The sequence below is a fragment of the Ranitomeya variabilis genome, chromosome 3 (genome assembly GCF_051348905.1).
Source record: "Ranitomeya variabilis isolate aRanVar5 chromosome 3, aRanVar5.hap1, whole genome shotgun sequence".
Classification (NCBI taxonomy): Eukaryota; Metazoa; Chordata; class Amphibia; order Anura; family Dendrobatidae; genus Ranitomeya; species Ranitomeya variabilis.
The window spans coordinates 72,818,391-72,836,442 of NC_135234.1; the positions used below are offsets into that span (position 1 = coordinate 72,818,391).

The window sequence follows — 18,052 nt, forward strand, 5'->3', positions numbered from 1 at the left end:
TACTGAAACTAATTGCATGTTTCAATGAAATTTTTTTCTTATTTTCAATAGTTTAACCAGGACACTGGAGGCACTTTCTGTGAACAACACTAGACCTGTGTTATCAGTGGTGCAGCCTAGTGTTGCGATTGAGACACGTCAGCTGTCAACAATGAATTTCAATGGAATCTCGTTTATGTCATTAAGAGGTATAACTCATTACTCAATAAGATCTTTATCAATTCTGTATGCAGCTAGAGATAGTTGTCAATCCCTGTATTGCACCACTTACTGGATCACTGACCTCAGAATGACCAGGAAATAATAACAAAAATACAAGTTACTCTAATCTTTTCTGAACAAACCTGTAGAGCAAGCCAATTTGGACAATTTTATTTCAGTCAAAGATAATTGTGCCTTCATCATTACAGCAGAGTCATACAAAATTAATCATGTGACACAGGATAAAAAGTGAAATGTTTGGATATGATCAAAGTACTGCTATAAAATACTGTGTAATAGCATACTGCCATTTTGCATAAATAAAAGCGAAGAGAAAATCAAACAGCAAGCTGCTATTAACAGGAAAGTCAGCAAGATAATACAAATGTAAGTAGACTTAGAATGTTCTTAAGGTTTCTGGGGAAGAAGTGTTTAATTTCTTAAATTAGTAAGAATTCGCATTTCCTTGTTCTCGGCTTCGATCTGGTCCCAGGCTGCCATCTTGTGACAACAACTTCTAACTGACCGGAAGTCAGAGGTAACAGTCACAAGCTGTCAATATAAGTGTATGAGAGCAAGGTTTTGACTCTCATAGACTTACATTAAATTGTGACTTAGGGCTCACCCAGCAAACACTGAAACCATCCGGGAGTGACAACCTGCAAAAGACTGACTGGAGAGGAGCCGATAAAAGATGAAGATGGCTACTGGTGGGTGAGTATAATACTAGGGACAGGGAACTGAGATTAATTGCACCACTCCATCACTGCAATAAAAAAAATGCTGGAGTGGTGCTTTAAAATTAATCATTCTCGCCAACAAAACTATGCTCCGAGAACGATTGTATTAACAATTGTTCTGTGCTCATAGAATTGAGGTCGGTTTGCATAAACAGGCCATTTAAATAAGCACCGATTGGTTTGTAAATACTGTAATTGATCGGTGGTTGTTTAATGGTCTTTTTCAGCCCTGTCAAAACGCGGCCTTTGAGTATTGGCTCCTACATGCATTAAAGGGCTATGTTCCAGTTCCCTGCATGGTGGGTAGCTGGGAGCGAGTTTGTGTACAAAAACTTCCAATTGGACCTCTTTATACGCCGATGTCTGTTTAACTTTTTTTTTACACATTTGTGATTAAGGGCAAATTCATCATAGTGAAGACCATACAACTTTTCGAGAGGGAGGATTTTGGACCCATCCAATTTGCTACTAGGTAGGGAGAACCTGTTTTAGCCTTCAGGAACAGCATTATTGCAAGCAAGGGTCTGGAAATGATAGCAAACGTTATGTAAGGAGTGTGTATTAGGACCCAAATGCAACACAAAACCCAGAACCATAATTTAATGTTTTTTATCACTTTTATTGTATATGCTGTAGTGCAGCGGTATCCTCCATGTGCAGTGATTAGGCAGTGACCCAGGAATGTTCAAAGCAAGCGTCTCTTTAATGTTCAACTCTCAGCAATACACAGTACACGATATCCTTCGGATCGCAGCCAGGAACCATATCCTCCGGATTGCAGTCAATAAACATGCCAGTCCACCTCCTGAGTCCAGTTGCCGAGGGCGACTCCACTTCTGTGTATGCTGTGGATGCCAGACCCTTCAGCTCCCTAGGCTATTTGGCTCCACTTGCCTGTGTTGCCTCACACAGGTGGAGTTCTACCTGTGTGAGGCAACACAGGCAAGCATAGCCAAACAGAAGGAGCTGAAGGGACTGGCACCCTCAGCATACACAGCAGTGCAGTCACCCACGGCAACTAGTCTTGGAGGTGGATTGGCATGTTTATTGGCTGCAAACTGGAAGATATGGTTCCTGGCTGCGATCCAGAGTATATCGTATACTATGTAATGCTGTGAGTTGAACATTTTAGAGAATTTTGCTTTGAACTTTTCTGGGTCACTGCCTCATCACTGCATAGGGTGCTACCGCTGCACTACATATGGTGGGAAGAATGCAGGCAGTGAGAACTGAGGCATACCCCAAAGCATGCTGTATATCAGTGAGCAAACTGGCATTGCTACAGCTCAAGCCTGCTGGAAAATAGAGGAGCTTTTGTAACAGGTGGTCCTCATTTGGCAGCAGCAGGAGCTACTGGACCCAGCAACAGCAAAATGCACTGCAGTTCCAGTGGAATCAGCAAGAGGCTCTGCAGTGGCAGCAGCAGGAGCTGCAGTTCTAGCAGCAGCAGCAGCAAGAGGTGCTGCAGTTGCTGCAGCAGCAAGAGGTGCTTCTGTTGCAGTGGCAGCAACAGGAGCATCAGCAGTGTAAAGAGCAGATCCTTAAGGTGAGGGGCAATCAGCAGTGTAAAGATGAGACCCCTAAGGTAAGGGGCAATCAGCGGTGTAAAGAGGAAAGCCCTAAGGTGAGGGGCGATCAGCAGTGTCAAGAAGAGACCCCTAGGTAAGGGGATGATCAGAGGGTGTACCAGTGGTCCTTTGCAGAGGCTCATCCCGCCATGTCTCAGGCGTATGACAAATTGTAGTTGGTGGAGGAATGGCTCCAGCCTGAGACTTTGACCCAGGCCCAGATGGTAGAGAGGGTGGTGGTCGACCAGCTGATGAGGGCTCTGCCGGCCATCCTGCAGCTTTGGGTAGGGCAAAAGGACCTGGGCACTCTGAACCAGCTGATAAGTTGGATTGACCTTTATACAGCCACTCAGGATATTGTACAGGAGCATGGGAAAAGTCCACAATCCACTGTTGGGGCTAACCAGGAATGAACTCGTGATGAGGGGGTAACCCGAGGTAAGGGTGACAATAGTCCAGTTTCCCCTAAAGTGGCTGTCAACTGCCCCCTGATATCTGAACCCATGGACTGCGGGTATACCCACCATGTGTCTATGTATGCCCAGCCTGTCTGTTCCATTGACAGCGAGCCCCAGCTGTGCCAGGTACTCATGAATGGGTACCAAACAGAGGCTCTCTTGGACACGGGGAGCATAGTGACTTTGGTCCATGGGTCCCTTGTGGCAGAGGACAACCACAAAGGACGGAAAGTGGAGGTGATGGGTATCCATGGGGAAATCTGGGAGTACCCGACCGCAGAGGTTAATTTTTCTACATCATGTGGGGATATTAAACATGTGGTGGGAGTGGTGAAGACCCTTCCATATGGGACTGTGTTGGGAAGAGACTAGCTCCTGTTCTGGTCCCTGTGGGAGACTAGGGTCAACCCTCCCAAGGTAAGTGTTCCGGGCGTAGAACCCAAAGATCCTGAGTCAGGGATGCCTGCCATAGGGGTCGCCAACCTAGGGAGAGAGTGTAACCCCGATAGGTTTTTTCTAGAGGTATTGGCAGGAGAGGATGAGGATATTTTTCCGGGCCCAGAACCCGAATATCCCGAGTCAGAGACGCAGGTATAAAAAACGCACATATGAAAAGAAAGCCTGGAGGAATCAGGAAGGTGTGGTCGCAGAGGGAGTATGTGAAGCAGTGACTGGTGTTACATGTAGGGGTCGCTGAGTGTTCTCCCCAGGATGTGCATGGAGACGTATTGAGGCCATGGGAGTGCTTTGCAGCCACAGGCATTGCTGTGATTATAATGCGGAATAAAAGTAAGTGTTAGTCTTGGGCAAACTATTTGTCAAAGGCAGATTTAAGAAAACCTGCTCTGGGCTTTTGTGGTTTGAAAAGGACTACAGGACGGTAGTGGTAGAGTCTGTTTCATTCCTGGCCTTGTTTTCCATGTGGCTAAAGGCCACAGATTCTAGTTAAAAACCCTGCAGTATAGGATTTGGGTGTGTCCTTTTCAGTGTCAGTATCAGTCTGGTGTTTGGAGGAGTACAGAGCAGAAGGCTCTACAGAGCTCCACCTGTGTGAGGCAACACAGGCAAGCGGAGCTAAACAGCCAATGGAGCTGAAGGGCCTGACACCCACAGCGTACACAGCGGTGCAGTCGCCCACGGCAACAAGTCTCGGAGGTGGACTGGCATGTTTATCTGCTGCAACCTGGAGGATAAGGTTCCCAGCTTGAATCCAAAGGATTTCGTGTACTGTGTAATGCTGTGAGTTGAACATTAAAGACTGTTGCTTTGAACTTTGCTGGGTCACTGCCTCATCATTGCATAGGGTGCTACAGCTGCACCACAATACCTTTACTTTGTCTGCCACATGCTCCTGTGTTGATCAATAATTAAATAAAATTTGCATTAAAACTTTCAAGTGTGCAGTGAAAATTTTTCTACTTGATGAGCCAGGAGTTTTCCACTCCCTTCCAATGGCACCTCATTCTACAGTTGTGTGCATTTCATATTCTTCTACTCTTTTCTGTGGCACCCTCCTATCTTCTGGGTATACCACTGATAGTCAATATGTTTTATCTATGGATTTGGCTTCACATGATTTTATTTTTTTTCGTGTTTGTCTGTGTGCAGGGTTAACAGATGACCTGGTGTCCAGTAGAATCATTGTTGATAATGACACTTCCATGTTTGTACTCAATGAAACAGCAGAAGTACAGATTTTTGTCAAACCAGTAGGAAGTAAGTACATAAGAGAATTGTGAGATCTTGGCCAAAAACCTTCATCTGATTATGTCACCATTTACTTTTCCCATGAGTTTCCCAGTGCTCCTACTCTTCACTACAACATTGTAAAGCAAAAGTAAAAAGACTACTATGGGTCATCGCTTACGGAGAGGGCAAATATGTCCTGTCCTCCTGTCCTAACATGGGTGCATGTGATGTAAAAAAAAACCCCTAGACACCATGTGTTTACATAATTTAGGTGTCCGTTTTCCACATATACTGTGATATATACATGTGCCTCTGCTTGATGACAAATTGTAACATCCATCACTATGGTGTCCCTATGTAAACCAAAAATATATGTCCAAATATGAGTTGGCGTAAGGAAGAGTATAGTGTTTAGCGTCTAGCAAGATGGGTTAAATCTGTCACACAGTGTGTCGCTGTGACTTTTCACCTCTTCATATTTCCTAGACAAAGTGTATGCCATCTAACTGTTAGCATTTATAAGTCCAGGCTGTTATGTAGAGGAAATACAGCACACACAAAGTTAAAACACCAACCAAAAATATCAATTTCAGCCAGAAAATTATCACATTGACTACAAAAATCTACCTGAATGAGAAAAGTATGCAACATATTATTCGAGGTAATGTCATTCCAAATGACTGAGATAATCTTTAAGTGTATAAAATACTTAAAATTACCCAAATTTCCACAAAATCTTAATATTCGCATCTTTCAAGGATCCTGGCTGCTATACTTCCAGTTTGTGATCCACACAGGAGAGATTTTCTTATGTCAGCACAACATATGTGCAGCACGGTGGCTCAGTGGTTAGCATTGTTGCTTTGAGCACTAGGGTCCTGCGTTGAAATCCCACCAAGGACAACATCTGCAAGGAGTTTGTATGTTCTCGCCATGTTTGTGTGGGTTTCCTCCGGGTTCTCCGGTTTCCTCCCACTTAGTGTGAGCATCAGTTGGGACAGTGATGATAATGAAAAGCGCTGAAGAATATGATGATGCTATATAATCAAAGCATAATAAATAAATCAGCTGTGTTTGTGTGAAGAATGCTGGTGGAATGTTCATATCAATAGCTAAACCTAGCCATTTCTCTGTCTAAGCATCAGTCATGACTGAAAAAGAGGCTGATTTAGCAACTGAACTGAACCAAACAGCCAGTTTTGTTCCCATGGTGAATGCCAGCGTTATGCTGCTGAGTCGCAGAGCCAAGTTTAGAATCTAACAATCTTTAGGTGTTGTCTGAAATAAAACCTAGTCAGTTTTATGGTGCAGAGAAAGAAACGATGTTCCCCTGTAACTGGGGCTAACATACCAGCCCCAGTTACAGTGGAAATCATCAATAAAACAAATGTATTAATATGTTCAAATACCCCCTTCCCACCCCTAAAGTCTTATAAGACCTTATGGGGGGTACGATGAGCAAAATAAATGAAAAAATAAATATATAAAAAGGAAGGAAACAGAAGAACAAAACAGTTTTTAGCTGCACCCTCATTAAAAAATGTCTAAAATAAAAAATAATTTGTACGGAAAGGGGAACACAACTTAAAATCCATTTCATTTTTTCTTAACATTTTCTTTTTCTATAAGCAAAATAAAAGTAATATAAAAATTACTGAAAAATTAAGCCTCATGCATCACAAAAAAGAGGCAAAAATCATTTAGATATTCCAACCGAGAAATTTTTTAGAGACATTAAAAAGCGTATGTATAATAAAACCCCAAAATGTGCCTGGTTAGGAATGATGTTAAATTGACCAGTTCTGAACTGGTTAAAGAAATTTTTTTCAAATGTATTTATTTTATTATATTTATTATGCTTACTTAGGTAGCGGCATTAATTTTACAGCGCTTTACAGACATCATCACTGTCCCCATTGGGGCTCACAATCAGGGCCAGTTTTAGGCAAAGTGGGGCCCTAGGCAAAGTTTAAAATGGGACCCCAAATGCTAACATATTGCGCATCACACAGAAGCATTTCAGTTGTATTTACAAGCGCTGAGTTCAGGCCGAGTGTGATCGACAATATTGAAGTCGTTCAACGCTTGTTTCCCGGCCTCTTTCCACCATCTGAGAAAGAATGATGGGGGCAGAATGATCACTAATAGATCACTAACAGATCACCATACAGTATCATGTTATCAGCAGCACATCTACAGGTTACACCGGGCGATGTGCTGCTGAGAACAATGATTTTTATTCTGGCATAAACAATCCAATCACTCGAATATGCAGCATTTTGCTTGTTTAGTATAATCCACCCCATAGTCCTCCATATATTATAATACACTCCCCATAGTCCTCATATAGTATAATACACTCCTCATAGTGCTCCATGTAGTATAATGCCCTGCCATAGTCATCCATATAGTACAATTCACTTCTCATAGTATAATGCACCCCATAGTTCTTTATATAGTATAATGTATTCCCCATAGTCCTCAAAACAGTGTAATGCAGCCCACATAGAGTATAATGCAGCCACCGCACAGAGCATAATGCAGCCACCCCACAGAGTATAATGCAACCACCCCACAGAGTATAATGTAACTTCTCATAGAATATAATGCAGCCCCCTCATATAGTATAATGTAGCCCCCTCATAGAGTATGATGCAATCACCCCTCATAGAATATAAATATAATACAGCCCCCCATAGAATATAATGTAGCCCCAAATAGAATATAATACAGCCCACCTCACCATAGAATATAATGTAGCCCCAACAAAGAGTATGATTCAATCCTCCCTCATAAAATCTAATACAGCCCCTCATAGAATATAATGTAGCCCCCATAGAATATAATACAGTCCACCTCCTCATGGTATATAATGTAGCCCCCCATAGAATATAATGCATCCCCCCATAGTATATAACACATCCTCCCCCATAGAATTTAGTGTACCCCCATAGTATTTAACACAGCCTTCCCCATAGAATATAATGTATAATGTACCCCATAGTATATAACACAGCCACATAGTATAAAGTACATAACACAGCCTTCCCACAGAATATAATATACCACCATAGTATATATCACAGCCTCCCCCATAAAATATAATATATCCCCAATAGTATGTGACACAGCCACATAGTATATAACACAGCCTCCCCATAGAATATAATATACCCCTCATAGTATATAGCACAGCCCGCATAGTATATAGCACAGCCCTCATAGTATAAAACACAGCCCGCATAGTATATAACACATCCCACATAGTATATAGCACAATCCGCATAGTATATAACACAGCCCATATAGTATGTAGCACAGCCCGCATAGTATATAGGACAGCCCGCATAGTATATAACACAGCCCGCATAGTATATAGCACAGCCCGCATAGTATATAACACAATCCGCATAGTATATAACACAGCCCACATGGTATATAACAGCCCGCGTAGTATATAACACAGCCCGCATGGTATATAGCACAGCCCACATAGTATATAGCACAGCCCGCATAGTATATAGCACAGCCTGCATAGTACTGTATATAGCACAGCCCACATAGTATATAACACAGCCTGCATAGTACTGTATATAGCACAGCCCACATAGTATATAACACAGCCAGCATAGTATATAGCACAGCCCACATAGTATATAGCACAGCCCGCATAGTATATAGCACAACCCGCATAGTATATAGCACAGCCCGCATAGTATATAGCACATCACACATAGTATATAACACAGCCCTCATAGTTTTTAGCACAGCCCACATAGTATATAGCACAGCCCGCATAGTATATAGCACAGCCTGCATAGTACTGTATATAGTACAGCCTGCATAGTATATAACAGCCCGCATAGTATATAACACAGCCCGCATGGTATATAGCACAGCCCACATAGTATATAGCACAGCCTGCATAGTACTGTATATAGCACAGCCCACATAGTATATAACACAGCCAGCATAGTATATAGCACAGCCCACATAGTATGTAGCACAGCCCGCATAGTATATAGGACAGCCCGCATAGTATATAGGACAGCCCACATAGTATATAGCACAGCCCGCATAGTAAATAACACAGCCCACATAGTATATAGCACAGCCCACATAGTATATAGCACAATCCGCATAGTATATAACACAGCCCACATAGTATATAACAGCCTGCGTAGTATATAACACAGCCCGCATGGTATATAGCACAGCCCACATAGTATATAGCACAGCCCGCATAGTATATAGCACAGCCTGTATAATACTGTATATAGCACAGCCCACATAGTATATAACACAGCCAGCATAGTATATAGCACAGCCCACATAGTATATAGCACAGCCCACATAGTATATAGCACAACCCACATAGTATATAACACAGCCCGCATAGTATATAGCACAGCCCGCATAGTATATAACCCAGCCCTCATAGTATGTAGCACAGCCCACATAGTATATAGCACAGCCCGCATAGTATATAGCACAGCCTGCAGAGTACTGTATATAGCACAGCCCACATAGTATATAACACAGCCAGCATAGTATATAGCACAGCCCACATAGTATATAGCACAGCCCGCATAGTATATAGCACAACCTGCATAGTATATAGCACAGCCCGCATAGTGTATAACACAGCCCGCATTGTATATAGCACAGCCCACATAGTATATAACACAGCCCACATAGAATGTAGCACAGCCCGCATAGAATGTAGCACAGCCCGCATAGTATATAGCACAGCCCGCATAGTATATCGCACAGCCCGCATAGTATATAGCACAGCCCACATAGTATATAGCACAGCCTGCATAGTATATAACACAGCCGCATAGTATCTAGCAAAGTCTGTATAGTATATAGCACAGCCTACATAGTATATAGCACAGCCCGCATAATATATAGCACAGCCCACATTCACCCCTCCAATAGTGGCCCCACAGTCCAGTACTCACTGTGATAGTAAAAAAAACCCACACTCCTCACCTTTCCTCGTGCCCGCTCTGCTCCCTTATCTTGTCTCAGCGGCGGCACTGCCTGACACACACACAGTGAGTGCACAATGACATCATTGCGCAACCGCAGTGTCAGACGCCGGTATAGTTCAATGCGATGGCGGTGCTGGTGGAAGGCGGGCCTCCCTGCCTTACAGGGGCCCCATAGCGTCTGCATGATGTGCCGCTATCTGGGGGCCCCTGGGGGAGCAGGGGCCCTAGGCAGGTGCCTAGTCTGCCTGCCCCTAACGCCGGCCCTGCTCACAATCTACATTCCCTATCAGTATGTCTTTGGAATGTGGGAGGAAACGGGAGAACCCAGAGGAAACCCACGCAAAGATGGGAGAACATACAAACTCCCTGCAGATGTCATTGGATGGATATGAACCCAGGACCTTAGCAGTGCGAGGCTACAGTGCTAACCACTGAGCCACCATAGACAATCCGTTATATTTCAAGACAAATACATCTTTAGTATTCTGAGCTCCATATTTCTAATACACGGCTCTAAATTCCCTAAATTTGGGTCTGTATTTCTGTATAATTCTTTCTGTCTGTAGCTGTAATTGTAACACTTATATATTGATTCATAATCCCCTAAACGGAATTTGTATAAATCTGCCTTCAGTATTGGAGTTACAATTAAGCTAAATTTGCTGGTTGCTGTTAAGTGCACAGTGCACCAAGATTACCGTAAATGTTTAGCAAAATAATACAACCTGAACATTTTAATCTAGGACAACAAAGCATTACAAATATTTTATTATTTATTTATTATTGTTTCTTGTTTAGAAACGAGTGATAATGGCACTGTTGGATTTGTCCTGTATCAGAATGACAATTTATTTGCTTCTAAGCATAAAAAAACATTGGGTTTTCGAAAGAAGATCATTTCTGCCAGTATTTCTGGAGCAAGTGTTAACATTCAATTTAGCTTCAATCAGCAGGTACATTTTCGATATTGGCTTTATTAACAAGTATAAGTTTGTGAATATGGGTTACTCATTTTTTCAACAGCTTGTTCAATAAACTACCCCAAAATTGTGATTTCACGCTTAGAGAATTGCGAACCAAACTCAGTCTATATGGTTATTATTCATTTGTATTTGCCTTTTACTTTTAGTGAGAATTACCTACTAAAATTAGATTTGGAATATTTCCTGTACCTTGTGGTTATTCTCTACAATACATTAACATTTCATAATCAGAGAACATCAGCACTAGAAAAAAATCTTGAAACATAACTTTTGGTTCCATTTTCTTAACCCCTTCACCCCTGGACCATTTTCTGTTTTTCATTTCTTCCTCCCCTTCCTACAAGAGCCATAACAGTTTTTTTGCCTGTTTTTTGCTGGTCCAGCTGTACTTTTGAATGATACTATTCATTCTACCATATATAGTGTACTGGATAATGGGAAAAAATCCCAAGAGTGGTGAAATGGCAAAAAACGTGCAATTCCACAATTGTTTTTTTGCTTTTTTTACCATGTTCATTACATGGTAAAACTAACTGATTTTTGAGGTCAGTATGAATACGCAGATACCAAACATGTATACCTTTTTTTTATTTAAGTGATGAAAAAAAAATCAGAGACTTGTATGTAAAATTCATTTTACGGGATATGAGCTATGTGAGGGCTTATTTTTTCACCCTGAACAGATGTTTTTACTGACACCATTTTAGGGTAGATAAAATGTTTTAATTGACAATTATTGCATTTTAGTATAATGTTGCAGCGGCCAAAAAACATAATTCTGGTGTTTCGATTTTCTTGTTACACTGTTCACCTCTTGGATTAACTTATTTTATCTTTTAATAGATCGGTCATTTCTGAACACAGCATTACCAAATGAGTGCATTTTTAAAAATTGTTTTATTTTCAAAGGGGCAAAGTGAGGGTGATTTGAACTTTTGTGTTTTTTTTCTTTTTTTTAAACCTTTTTTTTAGCTGCGATCATTCTATCGCATGTGTTATACATAGCAGAAATCACAGTTTCCTATGAACACAGGCCATGATTCAGTGTTCACAGGAGGATGATAGTGACCGGCACGGTTGTCTTCAGTATTACCCTCAGCTGTCATGACAACCCATCAGTGCCCTGTGATCACATCATGGGCATGCCAATCGAAGTGCGTAATGACACGCACCCCTCTTGGCGCATGTTAAATCCCGCGTATCTCGCAGCTGTTAAAGGTACATAATGGCTGATTATATTAGCCGTCATGTGCAAGAAAAGTTGCGTGCTCAGTGTGTGAGCCTGCATCAAAGGCCGGAGTAAGACATATGATGTAAATATACAACACATGTTGTGAAGAGGTTAAAAGCATCCATAGTTTATATACACATATGCTTATGTTCGGTATTTTGGATCCAGTGTAAACTATTGAATGAGAACATTGGACACAATGCATTGCTAATGGTCAAATTCTTAAGGAATGTTTGACAAATACCTTATTAGACCACACTGATGATATGTCCTGGGGTGCATTTATTACAGCAAAATTCTGATACAAGTTAAAATAGATCTAGATATATTCTGTATAGATAACATTTGGGTCTATAGTCCCTCCAGCTCTTCTGATGGGCTCAGGGAACCCAGTCTAATACTATTTCCCAGCTTTTGTTCCCTGAAATCCTGAGATTCAGAAGAACTTGGTCAGGAGATGACTGAAAAGCAGCAGTAATAAATAACACGTTTTGGGTTGAGAAACATATTTCATAGCTTATAGCTTGCAGGCAAATACTTGGATAGTTGTCCAGAATACAGAATGCTTTATTAGTCCATATGTAAGGTGTGGCAGAATTCCCTGCTCCCTGACTTGATATGGAGTCTCTTGATTTTATAGTTCATTTATTTGCATATGTCCATATGGTTGTTATATGTACAGGAGTGGATGATCTTTCCATTCATTTTTCATTAAATTCTCTGTTCTTGTGATCGGAAGAGATTTGGCATTTCCCACCATATTGTTTCGAGGGGTTTATAGGTTAAATTGTGTTGTGATGGATAAAAAGTTGCCAGGCACTATGGAGCGCACTTTGTAAATGTTATATACTTGACTTCTACTATTTCTACACATGTAAAAACATAAGGTATTTTGATATCATTTTGATCAAAGCGTGTGTGCCCATCTACTAATAGCAAGGTGAATTCTTCCACGTGGAACCTTATACTAGAAACTCACATCTCTCTCTGTGACTAGGACTCAATTGAACTAGGGAAGCATTGAATCCAAAATTTCTCTTCTCTAATTAAAACCAGTGAAAGAATGGAATCACTTGTCATGAGCGTCCTTTTATCCCGGGTGGTGCACGGGAATGTAATCATGCACAGTTCTTATCTATATTGTGCTAGTATGCACTTATTGTCTCTAAAATAGTGAGTTGTCTGCACACTTTAAAGGTTGAAGTGTCTATCCCTACCTTTATAAGTAGTGATGAGCGAGTATACTCGTTGCTCGAGATCTCCCGAGCACGCTCGGTTATCCTCCGAGTATTTTTTAGTGCTTGGAGATTTAGTTTTCATCGCGGCAGCTGAATGATTTACATCTGTTAGCCAGCATAAGTACATATGGGGGTTGCCTGGTTGCCAGGGAATCCCCACATGTAATCAAGCTGGCTAACAGATGTAAATCAGTCAGCTGCGGTGAAGAAAACTAAATCTCCGAGCACTAAAAAATCCTCGGAGGACACCCGAGCGTGCTCGAGAAATCTCGAGCAACGAGTATACTCGCCCATCACTATTTATAAGCTTTAACTCCATCAAGCCTGTTTCTAGTAGTAAATTCCTGGGGAATTAGAACAATATTTAGGATTTGCAACAGAGATAAGGATGGAAATATTTGGTCTATTATATAACTTGTTTCTTGACAAGCTTAATACCAATAAGCCAGATCATTTGGTGTGCATACCAAACATGAATCTCCGATGATAGCATTAATTTTTTTTTAATAATGTACTTTATTTTTCTCTGGATTTATTTTATTATAGATCAATTCATCATATATTCTACTTCAATACGCTTGTGTTTTCTGGGACTATAAATGGAGTGAATGGAATACAACTGGCTGCCAGAAGAAAATCTCAAACCAGACAACTTCAAATGAGACCTTATCTAATTCCATCACATCATTACAGTGTACCTGCAACCATACAACTAACTTTGCAGTTTTAATGGTATTGTATATTTTTTGTAATCTTGTTGAGCTCTGAATTCACCCATCACTCAAGTGAAAAGCTACAGAGGGTGAAATAAGTATTGAACACATCACCAATTTTCTAAGTAAATATATTTCTTAAGGTGCTGTTGACTTGAAATTCTCTGCAGATGTCAGTAACAACCAATCTAATCCACACAAAGGCAAAAACATAACCATAGATATCCATAGATTAAGTTACAGTATCTATAATATAACGCTGGGAGCGTCACTCTGTCCGAAGCCTTTATAGACTGCGCCAGCGCAAGCGCTGGCGCAGTCTGGACCCCACAGAGCGACGCTCCCAGGAGATCGCGGTATGCGTAAGCACTGAACGCACACCGCGATCTCCAACGGAGAAGCAGGGACGAGCCAGGAGGGTGAGTATGCAATACTTACCTGTCCCCCCGATCCACCGATACGTGCTGCTCTGTCCTCCACATTCTCTGCCTGCGACGTTCAGTTCAGAGGGCGCGATGACGCGCTTAATGCGCGCCGCCCTCTGACTGAACAGTCACAAGCAGAGGACCCCGGAAGACAGAGAGGCGTGCAGCAGTGGAATGGAACGGGGGACAGGTAAATATAGCAAGTGCCGGGGGCCTGAGCTAGCGGCGACTCCGGCACCTGACCCCCACAGCGCGCTGGTGTCCCCGCTTGCTCAGGCCCCCAGCACTCGGCGCCCAGCACAGCCGCCCGCACTCTCAGCACCACCCCGCACAGCCGCCCGCACTCACCGCCGCCACGCACAGAGGCCCGCACTCACCGCCGCCACGCACAGCCGCCCGCACTCACAGCCGCCCGCACTCACCGCCACCATGCACAGCCGCCCGCACTCACCGCCGCCACGCACAGCCGCCCGCACTCACCGCCGCCACGCACAGCTGCCCGCACTCACCGCCGCCACGCACAGCCGCCCGCACTCACCGCCGCCACGCACAGCCGCCCGCACTCACCGCCGCCCGCACTCACCGCCACCACGCACAGCCGCCCGCACTCACCGCCGCCACGCACAGCCGCCCACACTCACCGCCGCCCGCACTCACCGCCACCACGCACAGCCGCCCGCACTCACCACCGCCACGCACAGAGGCCCGCACTCACCGCCGCCACGCACAGCTGCCCGCACTCACAGCCGCCCGCACTCACCGCCACCACGCACAGCCACCCGCACTCACCACCGCCACGCACAGCCGCCCGCACTCACCGCCGCCATGCACAGCTGCCCGCACTCACCGCCGCCACGCACAGCCGCCCGCACTCACCGCCGCCACGCACAGCCGCCCGCACTCACCGCCGCCACGCACAGCCGCCCGCACTCACCGCCGCCCACCCTCACCGCCGCCACGCACAACCGCCCGCACTCACCGCCGCCACGCACAGCCGCCCGCACTCACCGCCGTCACGCACAGCCGCCCGCACTCACCGCCGCCACGCACAGCCGCCCGCACTCACCGCCGCCACGCACAGCCGCCCGCACTCACCGCCGCCACGCACAGCCGCCCGCACTCACCGCCGCCACGCACAGCCGCCCGCACTCACCGCCGCCACGCACAGCCGCCCGCACTCACCGCCGCCCACACTCACCGCCGCCACGCACAGCCGCCCGCACTCACCGCCGCCACGCACAGCCGCCCGCACTCACTGCCGTCACGCACAGCCGCCCGCACTCACCGCCGCCCACACTCACCGCCGCCACGCACAGCCGCCCGCACTCAGCGCCGCCACGCACAGCCGCCCGCACTCAGCGCCGCCACGCACAGCCACCCGCACTCAGCACCGCCACGCACAGCCGCCCGCACTCAGCACCGCCACGCACAGCCGCCCGCACTCCCCACCGCCACGCACAGCCGCCCGCACTCCCCACCGCCACGCACACCCGCACTCCCCACCGCCACGCACAGCCGCCCGCACTCCCCACCGCCACGCACAGCCGCCCGCACTCCCCACCGCCACGCACAGCCGCCCGCACTTACCACCGCCACGCACAGCCGCCCCCACTCAGCACTGCCACGCACAGCCGCCCGCACTCAGCACAGCCGCCCGCACTCAGCACAGCCGCACTCGGGCAGTAGAGCCGGAGAGAGAAAGATGAGAGCAACATATGGCAGAATGGAAACAGGAACAGGCAGAATGGGTGCAGCACATTACAACAGAATGGGGGCACAGGATGGGAGCAGCACATGACAGAATGGGGGCGCAGGATGGGAGCACCACATGACAGAATGGGGGCGCAGGATGGGAGCAGCACATGACAGAATGATTGAGCACGATGGCAGCAGCACATGACAGAATGGGGGCGCACACATGACTGGATGGGGATGCAGGATGGGAGCACATGACTGGATGGGGTGCAGGATGGGAGCACATGACAGAATGGGAGCAGCACATGACAGAATGGGGGCTGTTGTGAATTTGGATTCTGGGCTCCCCCGGTGGCCGCTTGTGGAATTGGACTTGTCATCCTCTTTCCTGTTTCACCTGATTCCATCAGTAGTGGGTGTCGCTATTTAAGCTCATTTCTCTGGTGGTTTCTTGCCGGTCAACAATGTTATCTGATGCCTCTCAGTGCTTGTTCCTGCTTCTAGACAACTACTGATAAGTTGGACTTTTGTCCATGTTTTGTTTTGCCTATTTGTTCCAGTTCGCAGCTGAAGTTTTGTTACTGTGTCTGGAAAGCTCTCGTCGATCAGGGATTGCTACTCTGGCGTTATGAGTTAATGCCAGATTTTAAGGTAATCTCTGGATGGTGTTTTGTTAGTATTTTTCTGCTGACCATGAAAGTATACTATCTGTCTTCTGCTATCTAGTAAGCGGACCTCAAATTTGCTAAGACTATTTTCCTGCTGCGTTTGTTGTTTCATCTGAACTCACCGTCATTATATGTGGGGGGCTACTGTCTTCTTTGGAATATTTCTCTAGAGGTGAGCCAGGTCTTATATTTCCCTCTGCTAGCTATTTAGGTCTTAGGCCAGAGCTGGGCATCTAGCTATAAATAGGAAATGCTACCTGGCTATTTCTAGTTGCGCGGCAGGCTTAGTTCATGGTCAGTATAGTTCCATCTTCCGAGAGCTTGTCCCTCTATAGGCTTGCTATGATCTCTGCCTGCAGAGATCATGACAGTTTGACCGGCCACTAAAGTGTTAAAGACCCAGGTTGAGAAAGGAGAGTTATAAGAAGTCTGCTGGAATTTTTTTTTTTTTTTTTCCTCCAGTCTGCCTTGCTGCAGTCTTTTTTCTCTCTCTCCTCCTAATCTCTGTATGCTCTGTGTGCACCTGACAATAATGGATCTCCAGAGTGTAACTGCGGGTTTGAATAATCTCATCACGAAAGTACAAAATTTACAAGATTTTGTAGTACATGCTCCGGTATCTGAGCCGAGAATTCCTTTGCCGGAGTTCTTCACAGGGAATAGAGCTAGCTTCCAGAATTTCCGAAATAATTGTAAGCTTTATTTGTCCCTGAAGTCTCGTTCAGCTGGAGACCCTGCTCAGCAGGTTAGGATTGTGATTTCCTTGCTCAGGGGTGACCCTCAAGATTGGGCCTTCTCATTGCCAGCAGGGGATCCTGCGTTACGCGATGTGGATGCGTTTTTTCTGGCCTTGGGCTTGCTTTATGAGGAACCTCATTTGGAACTTCAGGCAGAAAAAACTTTGATGGCACTATCTCAGGGGCAAGACGAAGCTGAAGTTTTCTGCCAAAAATTCCGTAAATGGTCTGTGCTTACTCAGTGGAATGAGTGCGCCTTGGCGGCAACTTTCAGAGAAGGTCTCTCTGATGCCGTTAAGGATGTTATGGTGGGGTTCCCTTTGCCTGCAGGTCTGAATGAGTCCATGACAATGGCTATTCAGATTGATAGGCGTCTGCGGGAGCACAAACCGATGCACCATCTGGCGGTGTCTATGGAAAAGACGCCAGAAAGTATGCAGTGTGATAGAATTCTGTCCAGGAGCGAGCGACAGAATTTTAGACGGAAGAATGGATTGTGTTTCTATTGTGGGGATTCTACTCATGTTATATCGGCATGCTCTAGGCGTACAAAGAAGCTTGATAAGTCTGTTTCCATTGGCACCATTCAGTCTAAGTTTATTTTGTCTGTAACCCTGATTTGCTCTTTGTCATCCATTGCCACGGACGCCTATGTTGACTCTGGCGCCGCTCTGAGTCTTATGGATTGGTCCTTTGCCAATCGTTGTGG

The 18,052-nt window shown here is 45.1% G+C and overlaps 1 protein-coding gene across 2 annotated transcripts in view; it reads left to right on the forward strand.

Moving 5' to 3' along the window:
* ADGRG7 (adhesion G protein-coupled receptor G7) overlaps positions 1 to 18,052 on the forward strand; it is a 95,909-nt gene that overhangs the window by 29,338 nt on the left and 48,519 nt on the right. Inside the window, exons 7-10 of one of the 2 annotated variants that reach the window (XM_077294155.1) lie at positions 52 to 188; positions 4,576 to 4,683; positions 10,452 to 10,606; positions 13,652 to 13,837. In XM_077294155.1, the coding sequence (XP_077150270.1) occupies positions 52 to 188; positions 4,576 to 4,683; positions 10,452 to 10,606; positions 13,652 to 13,837 (586 nt within the window). The remainder of the gene's footprint in view (positions 1 to 51; positions 189 to 4,575; positions 4,684 to 10,451; positions 10,607 to 13,651; positions 13,838 to 18,052) is intronic. The other variant, XM_077294156.1, reaches the window with a different exon arrangement.